General features: G+C 36.5%; 1 protein-coding gene across 1 annotated transcript in view; it reads left to right on the forward strand.

Moving 5' to 3' along the window:
- Positions 1-19026, forward strand: part of LOC140148178 (voltage-dependent L-type calcium channel subunit alpha-1D-like) — a 143823-nt gene that overhangs the window by 74237 nt on the left and 50560 nt on the right. The window contains 11 exon segments of the mRNA XM_072170038.1: positions 598-758; positions 2960-3185; positions 4832-5042; positions 5980-6100; positions 7251-7509; positions 8101-8122; positions 9806-9851; positions 14061-14235; positions 14768-14897; positions 17218-17277; positions 18232-18338. Coding sequence (XP_072026139.1) covers positions 598-758; positions 2960-3185; positions 4832-5042; positions 5980-6100; positions 7251-7509; positions 8101-8122; positions 9806-9851; positions 14061-14235; positions 14768-14897; positions 17218-17277; positions 18232-18338 — 1518 coding nt within the window.

Consider the following 19026-nt stretch of genomic DNA (forward strand, 5'->3'; position numbering starts at 1 on the left):
GGGGATTGAATCAAGGTCTCATGCACATTACATCCGATGTGTGTATTCCTACTGTACTCATAATGCAAGCACTCCTTTCAATTGTTTGCTTGCTTGCCAAAATATTCAACAGTGGTTGTTTGTTCATTTACTGTTTCCACTATTGGCATTTTTCCTGGCTGTTTCAGCTGAATTTATAAATAAAATTGACAAAATGATCAATACTTGTCATTGCTGTATCAGAAGGATCAACCATTTTCGGTTATTCCTTCATGTAATTTTACATGAAATTAGGGTTAGGGTTAGGGTTAAGGTTAGGGTTAGTTTAGGGATAGGATTAGGGTTATGATTAGGGTTAGGATTAGCGTTATGATTAGGGTTAGGATTAGGGTTAGAGTTAGGGTTAGGATTAGGGTTAGGGTTAGGATTAGGGTTATGATTAGGCTTAGGGTTAGGGTTAGGATAGGGTTAGGATTAGATTACATGAAATAATTACATGAAGGATCAACCTAGGGTTAGGGTTAGGATTAGGGTTATGGTTAGGGTTAGAGTTAGGGTTAGAGTTAGGATTAGATTACATGAAATAATTACATAAGGATCAACCTCATTTTCACACAGAAAACATCTACGAAGGTGGAACAGGAGATGTCGTCGGCTATGCAGGCAAGCAGTCAAATCACAAGCCTTTTATTGGATTGTCATTGTTATGGTGGCTTTAAATACCATGACAATAGCATCTGAACATTATGGGCAACCAGAATGGCTATCGGATTTTCAAGGTATGTATGAAGCAACAATAGAGTTTTGAGTTGGAAGGGAAAACTACTCTCTAAATGTGAAAGAGTGAAAAACAGCTCAAAAAGAGTGGTTTTTCCACTCCTCCTTGGAGCTGTATGAGTGACCACTCCTTTTAGAGTGAAATTCACTCTTCAAAAAGAGTGAGGAAATTCACTCGAAAAAAAAGAGTGAATAAAATCACTCTTTAGTGAGAGTGAATTTCACTCCAAAAGGAGTGGTCACTCATACAGCTCCAAAGAGGAGTGGAAAACCACTCTTTTTGAGTTAATAGCTCTGAAATAAAGAAGTGAATGAGATTGACAAAAAATAATCACAGAAATAGGCACAAAATGTTCATTCATTCATGTATTTTTGTGAGCAAAGGAATTACAACACAATAAGTGTTATTACATGTTAATTAAGATTAAAATGGTAATTTTGGCATGATTAAAAGCTTAGTGACGTAGGACTATGGGCCTAGCATCACACATGCAGATAAACGTGCTGCAGTATATAAACATGATAAATTAGAGACTGGTCAGAGATAACAGGCCTATGCTTTGGCCTGACCCTATAGCCTAATCCTAGCTAGAGGCCTATAGTCCTCTGACTTTTGGCATCACACATGCAGATATAATGTGCTGCAGTATATAAACATGATAAATTAGAGACTGGTCAGAGATAACAGGCCTATGCTTTGGCCTGACCCTATAGCCTAAGCCTAGCTAGGTATAGCCTGGCCTTGCTGCATGTGATCCTGTGGCTACTGGTATGTATAGCATGACTAGCGCATCGGACTCGGAGATGTGATCGGGTACATACTAACAATAAAAAGGCTGACGCAGTATAACAAACATTACAATTATTACACAAGTACACTCAATCATTTACAGGTTTATGAAGTAATACATGTACCAGGTATGCATAGCAGTGCATGAGTGTGCTACCGTAATGCCGGACCGACAATGTGAATCAATGTGTTCAACAAATGAAGAAGCTTCATGGGTACAATTATCACCTTTGAGACAGTAACATCAGATTTTTAGTTGTCGATTACAATCTGCAATGATTCAACATATAAATAAAATAGTTCAAAGTATACTTACCAACTAAAAATATTGGCTATTTCTTCGCCAAACTGCTACTGACAACTCCACCGCCATTGCTGCAACGACTATTCACCGAATGAATAATCACAATTTTTTCGTGGCTCTCAGCGTGAAAATCCGCTTTCTGATTGGCTGTACGAACTGTGGATTCACTCCAGAAAGAGTGATTGTAATTTCACTCTAAAATTGAGCGGTAATTTTGGATCACTCTGTAAGGAGTGAATCTACATTGACCGAGTAGAAGCTTTTTTCACTCTAAAAGAACGACTAACCGCTCGAATAGAGTGAGAATGAAATCACTCCAAGTTCCGAGTGAAATTTTCACTCTTTTACATTTAGAGAGTACGCAAAATTCAAGGAAATGGTAGTGTCCATTATTAGACAAATTGTGGAATTTTTGAAAAGAAATTGGCAGAAAGTAGACTAAACTGAATTATCAGATTCAAAGATAATGTTGCATTCGTTATTTCAGTAAATGTTTGGTGTACGTACTATGTCAAGTTTAACCAACCAACTTGAATTGCATGCATATGGAGGGATGTTCTGATATGGATGTCTGTAGTTGTAGTTGAGTGATTTATGATTGAACGGCCATTGTGTATTACTTTATATCATATCACATCAATATACAAGTATATCATAATTCAGCATTTCAAATTGAGACATAACATCCAACATCATGAAAGCAAAATACGTATAACAAGCATTATCGGATGCGCTCTTGTCATCATGAATATTGTATTAACCCTAACCGCTTAAGGGCTTTTTGGCGACGGGAAGGGAAAGAAGGAAGGAATAAAGAGAGAAAGAAGGAAAGAAGTTGTTTGCTCTGGGTGGGATTCGAACCCGAGACACTGGGTCGGCGACACTTTGCCACGGTCTTGGGCTTCGCTGGCCAGCGAAACCGTGCCTATATATCACTTAGGGCGATTGCGTCATCACACCACGTGGGATGCATGCACGAACAGCGCATATATCAAGTAGTATTCTGTAGTATACCATCCTGTTAGGGTTAAGAAGACAGCCCACTACTTTTCCTTCCTTTGACCTACTTGATGTTATATTTCGTTTCCTTTATTTGATACTATATACAGATTTCGCCAACATGGTCTTCATTGTGATCTTCACAATTGAGATGATACTGAAGATGTACAGCTTAGGCCTGGATGGTTATTTTGTGTCCCTGTTCAACCGTTACGACTGTTTTGTTGTATGTAGCAGTATGATAGAAATAGTACTTATGGCTGCTAATTTATTGCCCCCTATTGGTATAAGTGTGCTTCGTTGTGTCAGACTACTAAGAGTCTTCAAAGCTACCAAGTAAGTCCGTTGACTCATGAATACACTCTAAAAACTAATTTATTGCCCCCTATTGGTATAAGTGTGCTTCGTTGTGTCAGACTACTAAGAGTCTTCAAAGCTACCAAGTAAGTCTATTGACTCATGAATACACTCCAAAAACTAATTTATTGCCCCTATTGGTATAAGTGTGCTTCACAGTGTCAGACTACTAAGAGTCTTCAAAGCTACCAAGTAAGTCTATTGACTCATGAATACACTCCAAAAACTAATTTATTGCCCCCTATTGGTATAAGTGTGCTTCGTTGTGTCAGACTACTAAGAGTCTTCAAAGCTACCAAGTAAGTCTATTGACTCATGAATACACTCCAAAAACTGTGCTGAACCATACTATGTTTAGCCATTCAACACATTCGTGCCTTCATTTTGAAACATGTTTAGAAGCTAAACATTATGTATCAAATTCCTAAGTTAAGTTAAGTCAAGTTAGCTCAATCTATAAGGCGTTCGACTGTGGTGCGAGAGGTTGTGGGTTCGAACCCTGGCGGTGCCTAGTACGCTCACATGGAAAAATTGAGTTAGCTTGAAATTCCCCTGGACAAGGAACTCACTGCTAATTTGTCTCGTTGTAACCCGTACGAAACTCGGGGAGCTGATCCTGGTTGCGATGGATATTTGTCAAATGTATAGGGTGTGCGCTCTTGAAGCAGCAAAGTCCCTGATTTGTTGTTTAATGGTTTGTGGAATGATGTGGGGCCGTAGTGGTCAGCGACAACCTGTAAAGTGTGCTGAGGCTTGTGGATCAACGTCTAGGCATTGTGCCTGTGCGTAGCGCACTATAAATCACTGCGCCTTTTTTTTTAAACATCAATGTTCAATGGCTAAACATTATGCGTCAATGCTCTTAACATGTTTATAGTATTGAAACCTGTTTACAAAGGGAAGGCAAGAATGTGTGTAGAGAAAATGTGTAATGCTAAATAGAAATATGCATAATTATCTTACTTTTTGCACTATTAAAGTCTTAAAAGTCAACATGAAAAGACTATGTCTGGAAATTTGCAACCAAGGTTTAATCCCAGGGTAAATATTGAACGGTTTGGACCAACTTCAAAATATGGGGTAAAAGAGCTCTTTTGATGATTGGGACAAGGTTTAACTCCATTCTTCGTTAAAATGGGTGAGGAAGGGGAGCAAGTATTTATACTACTTACAGTGATGCTGAACAAGGGCAGTAAAGATCAACAATGGGTTTCTGAGATTGGCTCACACACCTGAAAGAAATGTAGGTCAAAGTATTGATACTATTGAATACTTTCATACCTAGCTACACTACTGTTTATTATTGCACCACACTGATTTGCTATACAACAAAATCCTAGCTTATACTCAGGGGCGGATTTAGGGGGGGCACAGCCGGTGCGTGCCCCCTCTATTATTTGACTAGCAACGGGCGCCGGCCTAACTTAAAATACAAAAAATGAAAGAAATTTTTAAAAAGCGAACAAATTCGGCCATGACCAGCAAACAATGAGCCAAAACCGTTGAGTTTTCGAGGGGGTAACCCCCTTAACACCATTTTTTTCGTCATCGACCAAAAGGCGCCCCCTCTATCAAAAATTCCTGGATCCGACCCTGATACTTACTTGCCTTTATGTATGTTTCAGATACTGGGCATCACTACGCAATCTGGTAGCATCATTACTTAACAGTATGCGTTCTATTGCTAGCTTGTTGCTCCTACTATTCCTCTTCATCCTCATCTTTGCCTTACTTGGAATGCAAGTATTTGGAGGCCGCTTCAATTTTGAGAAGTACCAGGAGAAACCGCGCAGCAACTTTGACAACTTTTGGCAGTCATTGTTTACTGTGTTTCAGGTGAGAAAAGATTTTATACATTAAATGGCTCATGCTTAAAATGGTACTTTCAGAGATTCCGGAGAGCATCAACAAAGTCTATCTGCAGAATATTCTGAAGTAAGTTAGCCAAATAACCATCAACCATTTTGCTTTCAGAAATATTGACAATATATGAAGAAAACAGAAAGGTTACGTTGGCCTTTGAGATCGCGTCTCCTATTGGATTGCAGAGAGTACCTTAAGCTTGGATATGAAGAATGAAGATTTGTCTCTTTTGACAAGAGAACATAGTATAGTCCATTTGGCCTCCAGTGTGCGTAGTTTACATGTGTAATAAAACACAGTGCATCTGTACACACTCCGCTCTGACAAAGTACTAACATCACTGTATCAAGGAAGCCAAATGGACTATAGGTTTTTTAGTGTAGGGGTTAGGCACCACATCCAATTTGGTCCTATAGAACTATTGGTGCCCGGTAAGGTACCAATAACTCTTAACATCGCTCCCTGGAAATGTAATACATTGTATCAAGCATAACAATGAACATTTGCACAGTGTTATTGTTTTTTATTTAAATAAAAAACAAAAAAAAAGTACCATCTGTACCTCTTTGGGCACCGATAGCGCTATAAGATCAAAAAAGATGTGCCTTAGTAATAAAAAACGAAAAAAAGTACCATCTGTACCTCTTTGGGCACCGATAGCGCTATAAGATCAAAAAAGATGTGCCTTAGTTGCTACATCAGTAAGAATTCTATAAGTGCAAATAAAGTGATGTGTGGGGAATATCGTAGTTTGAGATTGATGAATCTCTGAATGTTCCTTTAACTTTTTGACTAACTTGCCTATTGAATGGCTGGCCATGGTTGACATATTGCCCTATAAGTGTTTTATTTTGCTCAGATATTTTTAAATATTTGTGCTAAAATAATGTTTGTTGTGATTTATTTTTAGATTCTCACTGGTGAGGATTGGAATGAGGTGATGTATGATGGCATTCAGTCCTATGGAGGAGTACACTCTAAAGGCATCATAGCTAGCATGTATTTCATCATTTTGTTCATCGTTGGTAACTGTATCCTTGACACTGGAAAGAATCTCATATTCTTAGACCTCATTTTGTAGATTATATAGTGTGGTCTTAAATGGACAGGTAGAAAGGTGACAGTTAGGAGTAGAGGTTAATTATATACATTATAATTTGGGTGTTTTGTATATGTGTGTAGGTAATAGGTATTGCTTGCAATAAAAGCAAAATGTGCTAAAATTGGTAAATAAATAAATGAAGGAAGGAATGAGTGAGTGAATGAATGAATGAAGGAAGGAGTGAAAATAACAACAGCAATTACAAAACAAGAAAGAAAACCATTTTTTTAACACCTTTATTATTTTAACACTATTCAAAGTGTAAATAAGGGTAGCTCATAAAGGGTATAGTTTATTTAAAGGGGTCATGCCAGGTATTGCAAGAACAAAACAAGTGCCTTAGTTTGACAGATTTGAGATTCCTACCAAGTAGTAATTGATGGAGAGAAATCAAATGATATATTTGAACTTTGTGTGAAATTTATTCCAGGAACCGTTACATGAAAGGCATAACCAAATTTGTAATGACTTGACTCAGAATAAATTGACTTGACTCAGACTTTACACAACATTTAGAACTTGTGACTCAACTTGAGTCTCAAATCCCAAGTGACTCAACTTGACTTGACTCGACACTTCAATGACTTGTCTGGACTCAAGCACTTGATAACTCGATTCGAGACTTGAGTGCGGTGACATGACTACAAGTCTGGGCATAACTGTATCACAGGCCCAGTACAAGGAAGTTAAAAGTGGTGTGGCACTCGCAAAATATCCACTCTATAATTAATGTAATTTTCCCCCGATTTGCAATGGTAAAAGTCTGCAATCATGGCAATATACAATCCAATTAGAGTGTAGCGAGCGGAGTTTATAAGGGCGTGAAGATTTCTTTCTGGATGTGCTTAGAGGCCATTTCCTATTGTTTTTTTAAAACTTTTTTCCCCGCGTTGCTCAAAACTGGTGGCGCCTGACCTGTCACATAGGTTGCGCTGGCCCTGTATCAGATAGTCATAGTACATACTATGACTATGTAAAAATAAGGACTTTAAAAAAAATGAAGGCATATTGCTTGATGAAATCTGACATGAAAGAGTATTGAAAAGTATTTTCCTGAGCTAGCCTTTGCTGCTAATCAGATATCCTGCTAAACGTCTTCTTGGCCATTGCTGTGGATAACTTGGCTGATGCAGAAAGTCTCACAGCTTTAGAGAAGGAGAAAGAAGAAGAGAAACGAAACAAATCCATCCGCAGGGCCAACGAGTTTGACCTGTCCAAGCAGTTACCACCGGGTGTAGATCCTCATGGAGTCAATCGTGGTCCGAAGAGACTCCAAGATAAACGAAAAGCACTCAAACAAGATGTCAACGAAGTTAACCATAAAAATGCCATCAATAAGTAAGCATGAATGTCTGAGACTGCAACAGTATACTCTGTAAAGTTTTAATTAGTCAAAAAAGACGTCTAATTGGACTAATTTATGATTAGTCATGCAAGATATTTTTTTTAATTCAAGAAATGCTGCTGAAATTGTGTATTTGTAATGCCAAAAGAATATTAATAACAGTTCACATCAATTTGCATCATTTTACAATATTTTCATGATTTAAAATAGTCAATTTGTACAAAATATCAAATTGCATGACTAATCATTGACTTAAGACTTTGTGATTTAATTAGTCATTAACGTGAATTACTAATTTGGCAGTTTTTAACCATTTCCGATATACCAAATCCGTATTCACTTAAACCAATACATTTTAACAACCAAAAATCACATTTTAATCAAATACTTTTATTTTGTAGCCAAGATATAAGAGTATTATCATGGCTAATTTCAATTGCATGGCATGTATGATAAGAGAGATGTGATGATGGAGGTAGAACTTTTTGAATGACCCTCGTAATACGTACTGTTGGTTTGCAGTTGCTTCTTGAGTTGAACACTTGTTTTACATTTCTGTCTTTCTGTTCTTTTTTACTTTTCAGATCTGAAGATAGTGAAAGTAAGGTAAGCAAATTAGTTAGAAATGAGAAATGTGATCATTATATGATACATTTTGTTTTTGCGTTTTCTTATCATCCCTGTGTGTCAAACTGGTAGAGGGAGAAAAGACACACACAATGAGCCCAATGATCATAAATCTATACAAAATAATCATTACTTTTTTTTAAACAGCAAGAACATAAAAGGACAAAAGAGACAAAGTTGATGGACAAAGACATCGTTCACTTTCGCTCACATACAAAACATAACTACCATCTTGTGTCATTCTTTCATACAAGCCAGACAAAACAAACAACACGCCCCTACAAAAACTCAACAAGTGCACATCATGCAGTGATGCCAACGCCGCGTCTTAGGTGCACAATTGGGCTACTTGGCGATCACTTGCCGCTACTCAAAAAAGCAGTAATTTGATGTATTTTCCTTTCAATTTAGCCAATTTATAAAGGTTTTGAGTCTCTGAAGCTCCAAATTGCAATTACAATGGGTTTCGTGACCATTTATTGATCGGTCAGTACTTCCCAGTAAGTACCAGAAGTTTCAAAGTCAAGTGCTTTTCCGCCCAATTGGGTGTTTTGCGTTCTAAATTCGGGTAAATCCGCCCAAATATCCGATATTGGGCGCTTTTTGAAGCTTAAAAATTGGGCGACTTGAGAATCCTTTACCGCGGCCTGGCGAGTCAATGCGCCGCGCCTTGACGCTGAAAAGTTTTGGCAACACTGGCCATAATCAGCTTGAAAATTAAAAGGAAAACAATTCAAGAAGATGCTTCAAGATCAGTGGTCCATTTTATGAAATGCAACCGTAATTTCAGCAATTTTATACTCTGTTTTTCTATTTAGAAAAGCATTGAAACTAAGGTTGGTCTAATTACACCTGCATCTATGAATGTAAAATTTGCCCCTATAATATACATAACTTTTGTTACCAGTGTGTTCTTATTTTTTGAGAAAAATGCAAAAATAATCAAAATTTATAAAGGGGTGTTGTACCACCTTAATACAATGATATTTTTAACTGTTTGAAAATGAGAGCAATGATAGATGAGAATTTATTTTGTGACATTGGGATAATCCTGGAGAGTAGCAATTATATTCACTGAAAGATTGAGAGGGGTAGAGGGGGGAGGGGAGAGAAAAAGAGAGTAGCTAGGGAGAGAGACTTTATACCATAGCAGAGTTGCCAACTCTCCCTCTTTTCGCAGGAGACTCCCTACTTTTAACCCTTCAGAACCCTTAATTTGTGGTCATCTCCTGAAAAGGAAATGGTTTCATCCATTAAGATGTACACATTTTGACAAATTTCCCTGATTGCAACAGGAAATCTCCCTTTTTTCAAGATTCAAATGTTGGCAGCTCTGCCATAGGGTGTTATGAAATTCTACAGGAATGCATGTGCTACATTGTCATACTATAGAGAGTACAAAAATGTACCCCCTGAGAGTTTTGAACTATTCAGAATTTCTTAAATAATTGCTGTATGATTTTATTATCAAAATTCATCTTGATATATGAAGAGCAGTAGTAAGTGGGTAAGCAACTGCTTCTCAGTACCCACATTAAACTTACTTTTCTATGTGAATTAAAGTATAATGTAATTACATGAAATAGAATTTATGGTACATGTATGATCATAATTTTTTGCTAAGTCCTATAATGAGCCCTATTGATTATTGTTTTCTTGTAGAGCGCAATTGATGACGAGGATGTGAAGAAATCTCTGAGGGAAGCTGGTAAGATACAAATATTATGCAACACCAGTGGCGTACCGTGGCCGCCCCAACCCCGGGGGGCTGAAGAAAATTCAATTTTGCCACCCCTTCCTCAACAGCCCGAAAAGGTTGACCCAATTTTTTTCTCGGTCGTTTGAAAAAATGAAAGAGCAAAAAAAAAAAAAAAAAAGTTTCAGGCGCTAGCGCCCTAAAAGCAGCCAATTTTTGATGTATAGTACAATTTTTTCAAAATTTTTGATGCTTTATCAAATTTTTTCCGCTTTTTTTATTTACTAATTCTTTTTGCACCCCCTTCGTTTTTTTTGTCGCCCCTGTTTTTGCCGCCTTCTTCTTCCGCCGCCCTTCATTTTGGCCGCCCTGCTTTTACCCGGGGTTGGCGCCCCCAAAGCCCCAAAATACGCGCATGAACACCATTGTTGCCAAGGTGGAATAAACCTTTTACCCACTATGTTCTTGTCAGCAAAGTCACCAAAATGTGTAAATAAGTACTAATTTTATTTACAATTTTGCTCTTGTTTTGCACACATTTTTATCAGTCAAAATAAATCTACTCTTTGCCCAAACAGCATACAACAATTTGACATCAAACTCAGTCCTTTTTTGGCTAAAAATGCTGATTTTACACGCATACGGCAAATTAAAAACTGAAATTTTGGTTGGTCGGGCCTGTAGAATAGGTTTTTTCGTTGCGTAAAGGAAAAATATTGTTGTACTAAATATTTCCTGGGTTTACATGTATGAGAAAAATTTCTTAAGATGCTCAAATCTTGAAAAGTATTGATGTTATGTATATAATTTTGATATTATTTTAAAGTTTGTTGTCTAGTGCTTACATTTTTATTCAAATCATGATCATATGCTAATTAGGTTTCATGCATTTCCTTGCTTGCCTGGTTTGATACAACATTACCAAGGCACACAACTGTATTAATATTTTGTGGGATAGGCTTTTACGACTGGAATTCATAACAATTAGTGGGTTTATAACTGTCAAGCTTTCGTCAGGAGTAGCTCTGACTTCTCTCAACAGAGAACATGTAGACTGCATAATACTGTAATAGAAGTATACAGCTTACCAAGGGGTAGACTTCAGTGAACAGCTCTTTTTTTCTCAGAGCCAACAAACCTTTAAATTTAGCAGATAGGCGAGATCTGCTTGTTTTCTGTTGACAAGAGGCAGTCTTCAGTGAACGGCTCTTTTCAGAGCCACCAAACCTTTAAATTTAGCAGATAGGCGAGATCTGCTTGTTTTCTGTTGACAAGGGCAGTCTTCAGTGAACGGCTCTTTTCAGAGCCACCAAACCTTAAATTTAGCAGATAGGCGAGGTCTGCTTGTTTCTGTAGACAAGGAGCAGTCTTCAGTGAATGGCTCTTTTCAGAGCCACCAAAACCTTTAAAATGAGCAGATAGGCGAGATCTGCTTGTTCTCTGTTGACAAGGGCCAGTCTTCAGTGAACGGCTCTTTTCAGAGCCATCAGTAGGCAAGGGGCGGTCTACATGTCTCATTCTTAGGTACTTTGTCGTGAAGAAGTCAGAGCTACTCCTGACGAAAGCTTGACAGTTATAAACTTGTACGACGGTGAACCTGCTAAAAACCCACTAATTGTATTAATATTAGTGGGCAAGTCTATGTACAAAAATTTTAATTGGCAAATTTTTTGTGTGTGCAATTTTTGAAGCATGAAAAAAATAATCATTTGAAAATTATCACTTACAACTGAACAGAGCAAAGCCTAGTGCAGTAAAAAAGTGACAACATTGCAAAGAAATTTGCCCAAATAACCAATTAAAAACAATTGAGATTAATTAAAATAAATTAAAGGTGGTTTAGAGCATAAGCAAATTGCTTGAAATGAACTGATTGCTTTGAGAGAGAAGATGTTAATGAAGTGATAGAGTGAGTGTCTGTTTTGCATTGATGTAGAGGAAATAATCAATAGCATCTATCCCTAGGTGACTAAAGTGTGGGCATCCTCTTATCAAGTTAAGTCTATATGTGGCTATTCTAGCAAACTAGGACATTGTAGATCAAGTTGTTTACCAGTTATGAACGTCTCTCACATCAAATTCCTTGTATTTCATTATGTTTCCTGCTGTTATTTTGTTGAATAACGTGGCTATCTTAGCTCATATTTTGAAGGAATATGGTGATTATACTGTAGCTTATAGCTTGCTCCATCTTAGAAGATGTTTATTTCAAAATTGATATTTTCCGACTCTTATCTCATTTTCTTTAATTAGGTCAAATGCTGCTACAAGAGTCTTTCACTGTGTCTTAAACAAGCTTGGTGTATTTTTAGAAACAATCAACATGTGTTATTAGCTTTTGTTAATTGTTGACAAGACATTGATGATAATATGGAGTGAATATAATCTAATATTAGCCTTGACACCTGCTGTCATAATGTTATATAACCTAAATATCACATTGTGTATACAATAGTATGCAATATGGATTCACCTGCTGTACACTGGAGGGGTAATATTCACATAGCCATAATTGGTCTACTGGAACTAATCTTGATAAAACATGCATGTATAGTGAAATGTGATTTGCATTATCATGTATTGCTCAATTGTTAGGTGGGGGAGAGGGCGGCACACTAATGTTAGCTAATGTTGCAAGGGTTAATTAAAATTGGGTCTATTATGTGGGCCCCAGGGGCCACCTTTTTACACGGATGAAAAGTGGGTGGTGAAGGTCTGACCCTATGTTGTGCTATCTTGGTTCCATAAGCTTTAATACATTTTGTGTAAGAAAACAATGCACATTGAATCCAAATTGATCTAGATTGATGAGCGTCGTGTAGATGTCGCCTGTGATAGGATTTGTATTGCCTCATCTTGGTGGCATACATTTCCTCTGGTATTCTTGCTGGTTTTCATATAGTTTCATTGATCCAGGAATAGGTGATTGCAGTATATATGCTGTCGTATAAAGACACCCACTTATTTCTTCTACATGTATAGGGAGACACTACCTGAGATTGGAAGAATTTTTTAACTTAAACACTACTAAATTTGATCGCTTACCGGGAGTGCTTTCACAGTACCAACTGGGTCCTCAGCTGGAAGTTATGGCTTCCTTGGATGCTGTCATACTTTTTGATCACATCAAAGGTGTTTTCCTCATCCCCCTGATGATCTTGGATCTAAGTCTAGGTTGTCAAATTATCAGATCCATAACAAGGATGCTGTCATACTTTTTGATCACATCAAAGGTGTTTTCCTCATCCCCCTGATGATCTTGGATCTAAGTCTAGGTTGTCAAATTATCAGATCCATAACAACTGGCTGAGGATGCAGTTGGTACTGTGAAAGCGCTCACGGTCAAATTTAGTAGTGTTGAAGTTTAAACATTCTTCTAATCTAATCTATACCACTATATGAATAGCCATAAAATATGAAAGTATTGAATGATTTTGATTTAAGAATTACATTCAACCTGCATGTTTTATGAATAGTTGTAGGAAACTTTCCCTGATTATTCTAGTAGATCAAATTATGTGATTTGTGCATAGTACCCAATAACAGTTGACTATAGACCATCCCTATGTAACATGTGAATTGCTTTACACAATATAGCCAAGCGTGAGCAAGAACCATGACCAGTTTTGCACTGTACACAAAATCAGCATTGTTGCCACCTGTAGTCAGGATAATACAAAGGGGTGTGGAGTGACACAAACCGGGCCCTTAATAGTTGTATGCTATTGTCAGTATGGGATGATCACAGCAATAGGATTGATAGTGAGCTGTGGTAGTAATTTGTCAAAACATGCTTCATAGTATGTTCATATCTCTAGATTCACATGATATATGGTATTGCAAATGTGATTTCAGGGTGCCCACAGACTCTGGTAAAGTCAGGACATTTTTTAAAGAATTTGCAAAAAAAATCATGGAAAAGTCATGGATTTCTGAATTTGATCAGAAATAGGGAGGTGTAAATAGAGACCGGTTTTAAGTGTTGTCAAAGCCTGTATGCAGGCCCGTACGCGGGGGTTGGACAAAAAGTCCAAAAATTTCAGAATTTACAGGTTTTTCGTCAAAAAATGTCCAAATTTTGGAACAAAAAGTCCACTTTTCACAAAATTGCCCCCCCCTTGGGAAAATGGTCCACTTTTTCAAAATCAGCAAATTTTTAAATTGAAAGTCTGTGGGAACCCAGAACATGCAAGTTCTTTTTTGTTTTTGTGTGTGTATCAGGAGATGATGAAGCAGAAGAAGAAGAGGACGAGGAAGAGGAAGAAGAAGCAGAAGAAGCTGAGACTGTAACTACAGCATCAGCCAGACCTAGAAGGTTATCAGAACTCAATCTGCAGGAGAAGAAACAACCCATGCCATTGTTTAACTCACTTTTTATATTTAGGCCAGAAAACAAGTAAGTACAAGATTGTACATTTTATTTAAGGTTTTTGTAACATAAAAACATGTATAGAAACTTCACCAAATACTTATTTTTAAAATGGATTGTTGGCACTAACTTTGACAATATCTTTCCCAATTTTATGCTTATATTGCTGTCTACATATCGTCAGCCTGCTACGCTAATTGCACAAGTCAGTTTTTGTAATTTTGAGAACAAAGAACAAAATGTGGTTCAAGCATGCATCAGTTACGTAACCACCTTTATTATTTCGGATTATTCCCTTTCATTTGTATTGTTATCATTTGTTCTTGATATTGTGCAAAGATTGATGAATAAATATGTTTAAATGCATGCTTGAACCATATTTTGTACTTTGTTCTCAAAATTACAAAAAATGGCATAGGCAATTAGCGTAGCAGGCTAACGATATACCACTTAGTTGGGCAGGGTTGCAAGGGATAGTAATTACTCAATAATTGTAAACATACTCATTTTATGATGTGCTTGTTCTTAAACATGTCTCTCATGTTCCTTTTATCTGCAGGTTTCGCAAGGGATGTTACTTCATTTGCAACCATAATTTTTTTTCCAATGTGGTGCTTGTTTGTATTCTTATAAGTAGTGTAATGCTTGCTGCTGAGGATCCATTGAATGTGGACGTCAAGAGGAATGAGGTACATCATGTAATGCATTATTCTAACTATCAAAAAAATTAATTTTTCTTCTTTTTTTTATCTAATATTAAACTGAGCTCAAAAAGAAACTTATATTTTTTTACAACTTGTGAATCACAAGGTCATATCTTAAAATACTGTCAATCAAAATGAACCAAAATTACACACAGGATTACTTTAATACTCTACTCAAAACACATGTCAGTAACCAAGCAGTTGTCCAACTGACACAACAGCACAATGCACTGTCATGGGACAGCTTCCTGGACTTCCTCCACTTTCACAGCCCAACATTTGACACACAGCACAAAAAATCTGTGAGAATGCACACAAGATCCTTGCACAGATGATAAAACGGTGCTGCTTTCTGCTTTTCATACACTTTTTTCATGAAACAGGGCTGGGCTGTGAATGTGGTCCAGGAAGCTGTCCCATGTCAGTGCATTTTGCTGTTGTGTCAGTTGATAACTGCTTGTTTACTGACATGTGTTAAGGGGTACTACACCCATTGATTTTTTTGGCATTTTTTGCATTTTGTGAAGAAATTACAAAAAAAAAATTGGACAAAGTGGTATGCAAAATGAAGGGCAAATCTTCTCGCTTTATTGGTGGCATCGGTATCAACGTAGCTTACATGCTTTTAAAAGTAGAAGCCAACAGGTGGTACATCACTGATGATTTAAATTCACTTCATTTTGGAAAGCTTACTATCAACGGATTTCGTTAAAATTTTGGATATGTGTTGCTAACACATTAGGGAAATAATGTTGATATGTAAAATGGGAATAAGTGGTCCCTGATTTCTTTTATGACTTCATGAACTTGGTGCTCCACAACTATCAAAAAACGAACCTGTTAAAATGCTTCTATTTTCAATGTTGAGCTATATTTTGTATTTTTAACTTGCGACATTATTTCACTGAAACTTAATTAAGCCATAGGTAACAGGTTACCACAACCATACTACAGCAATGTTGAAAAAATTGTATTTCTTGTCACCTATACCACCATATTGGGTAGTTTTCCGTAAGCTTAGCTTTTGTGATTTTGGTAACTATTTTATATTTATTTGTGAAATCCATCTCAACTAGGCATTTTAAATTGTACTCACCATTTACATCCCAAGGTATATTAGTATATCCACCTTGCACTTCTCGATATATATCCAGTTAAGACAGAATATCAAAATTATTCCTCATTCTGATATCACAGACTCTCACATGTGTATTCAAAATTGATGCTTAAATTTGACCTGAACCAATTGACCTATAACCTGACATACGGTGACCTAATAGCCTTTTCTTCTCCTAACAACACATAGTATTGACTTGACTAATGACTATATGCATCTATTGTGTAAGTGTTTATTTAATTTATTCAGTGTTATATATTTTGCATGTACCACTATAGATTTTCTATAGAGAGTATAACAAAGGATTTAATGTATTCTATTCATGTACCCTACTTGAACATGTTGAAAAGAATAAATTATGATTTGTTATGAAACACGATCTGAGTAACTAGGTTACAGTAAACAAAAAATATATAGGGCTAAAATGATTTACTATACAATGGTTTAAAACCACCTTTTTTTTTTTTTTTTTCTTTTTTTTTTTATTTCACATGATCCGTGCATATATCGCCTAGCTATAAATGACAAAATATTTTTTTAGACCAATCAAACCAATATATGGGTGTAGTACGCCCTTAAGAGTAGAGTATTGAAGTAAATCTGTGTGTAATTTTGGTTCAATTTGATGAACAAGATTTGAAGATATGACCTTGTGAAAAATTATAAGTTTCTTTTTGAGCTCAGTTTATAAGGCATTATTCTAACTATCAAAAAAAAAAAAATTTTCTTCTTTTTTTTTATCTAATATTAGTAAGACCTAGTAGAGTAGGAGGCAAAATTGAATATACAAATCATTTATTCCTTGTAACATTTAAAGTTGTTGTTTTTTTGCTAGAACAATAGATCATTCAAAATTCCCAAAAGCTTGTGAGATTTTTAAAATAAGTCAAGCTGTCCTGATACACAAATTGTTACAGCGCAGTGCTCTGTACACAGTAACAATGATGTGTGTATCGGCGTGACATATGTAAGGTTAAATTGCTTTCAGGATTTACCAAAATGGACTATGCTCACTCGGACACATGAACAATGGATAATTTCAGTCAATTTATTCAGATATTTTATCAAATATGTGCATGGTGATAAGTTTTTCATTTTGTTCAGTCGATATCTGAATAAAGTGGTTTTTTTTTCAGCATTGTAAATTTTGGCATCTTATTTATCAATCTGCTAACTTTTCCCCCACAGATCCTGGATTATTTTGATTGGGGCTTCACTATAGTTTTTACAATAGAAATACTTCTTAAGGTAAGTGAACTTGCCAGAATTAGCCAAACTAATTCATGTCTATTAGTCACACACTACATTGGCAAAATAGCATGCTGACATACCAGGGTTTAGTCTCATGCCCCCACAGTAATAATCCCCAGAACAATGCAAAGATTCACAACATCTGTGTGGTATACTGCTCAGCTTTAGCTGCCATCGCTGCGTTTGTATATACACTATACTGTCAAAGCGTGGCTTCATCACGGATTAACAATGGTTGGCTCCTGTACAAAGGTATACGAAGAGTTGTTAAACTGAGTATAAACCCAGCCGCAGTTGTTGGGGTTGAGGCGTGTCAATCGACGCTGCTCATCGAGTGTTTACCGGTAAACAATGTGCAATGGAAACTGACTGTTATCCGTCTTTCGCCGCTATTTGGCTGCGAACTTCAGAACCAACCATTATTCATCACCTACAAGCTTCTTTTTTTTTTTTTAGTTTGAGATCCTGTTATAATCCCACTCTCAAGTGTGGTCACATTTCAGTAACACACAAAGAAATTTACAATTATAACAAAAATATCCTTAATTAAAGTATTGATATTGATTGCATAGTCTCAGATGTTGTGGAGGATTATCCCATATTAAGTTGGAGCTATGGCAGAGAAAGACTACAAATTGACCACATGATATTTCCTGCACAACCCATATAAACGTGTGTTAATTTGTTCATGAGAGTATTGAAGAAAGGCAATAATAATATGTTTACACAATCTGTTCCACTCAGACCAAATTCAGAAATTGTGAAATTTTGAGTTAATACCATTAATAACTTGCTCAGTACTTAAGTTTACTGATGTAAGTTTTATTTTTTGCTCGTTATTTTGCTCAATTTCATTATTGCCAACTTTGGTTTGATTGGATCAGATCAGACACAAACAAACTATTTGTGGACAGTCATTTTTTGTGGTGATTTTGTTGATTTGTCATGCAGGTTGTTTCCTATGGCCTGGTTTTACACGAGGGTGCCTTCTGCCGTAGTACTTTCAACCTTCTAGATATGCTAGTAGTTGCGGTCTCTTACATATCCATGATCCTTGGGTAAGTTGAACATTTTGCAATTATATCATAGCAGAAGATTGTATCAGCAATGGACTAAGTAGAATTCTCTTATAGGAAGGACTTAGGTACAGGTATAAGATATTAAAACCATAAGTACCACAGAAAAACTTTTATTTAACTCTAAAAACTGTGGGGAAAGGATTAGACCTGCTATATTTTGATCAAAACATTGGTCTACATTCCTTAAATGATCTACTCCAGTTGACTGTGTGTTTGTAGTAAAATCAGGTCGTCAACAATTTTGTAGTCAAATTCGATAGAAAAAGTAGCAAATTAGAAATTTGCTGGTCTTATTTTGCTAGGAACCTAGTCAAATCTTTTAGACTGTTTAAACTAAAGAGAGCAATAATTAGGAACTGATTAAAAAGAAGGCGCTCAGGAAACTGATAATAGTCATGCAGTGTGATTTTGATGAGTGGATACAGACAGATACGGTAGCAATGCAGGAAAGGATGTTTGTGAATTCAACTAAATTTGTATTGCCCCATAGATTATTTAGACAACCTATTATTTAGAGTGCCCAGTCCTATATTTAACATGGGTATTATTTAACAGCACATGCATATCGTGCTAGTTTTATACACTCTTTTCCAGCTAGAGGGAATGGAATAATTTTGGCAAAATAATGTCAAATACAGCAGGGGTACAACCTCTTGGGGGGAATGAC

This window comes from Amphiura filiformis, chromosome 3 (genome assembly GCF_039555335.1).
Source record: "Amphiura filiformis chromosome 3, Afil_fr2py, whole genome shotgun sequence".
Taxonomy (NCBI): domain Eukaryota; kingdom Metazoa; phylum Echinodermata; class Ophiuroidea; order Amphilepidida; family Amphiuridae; genus Amphiura; species Amphiura filiformis.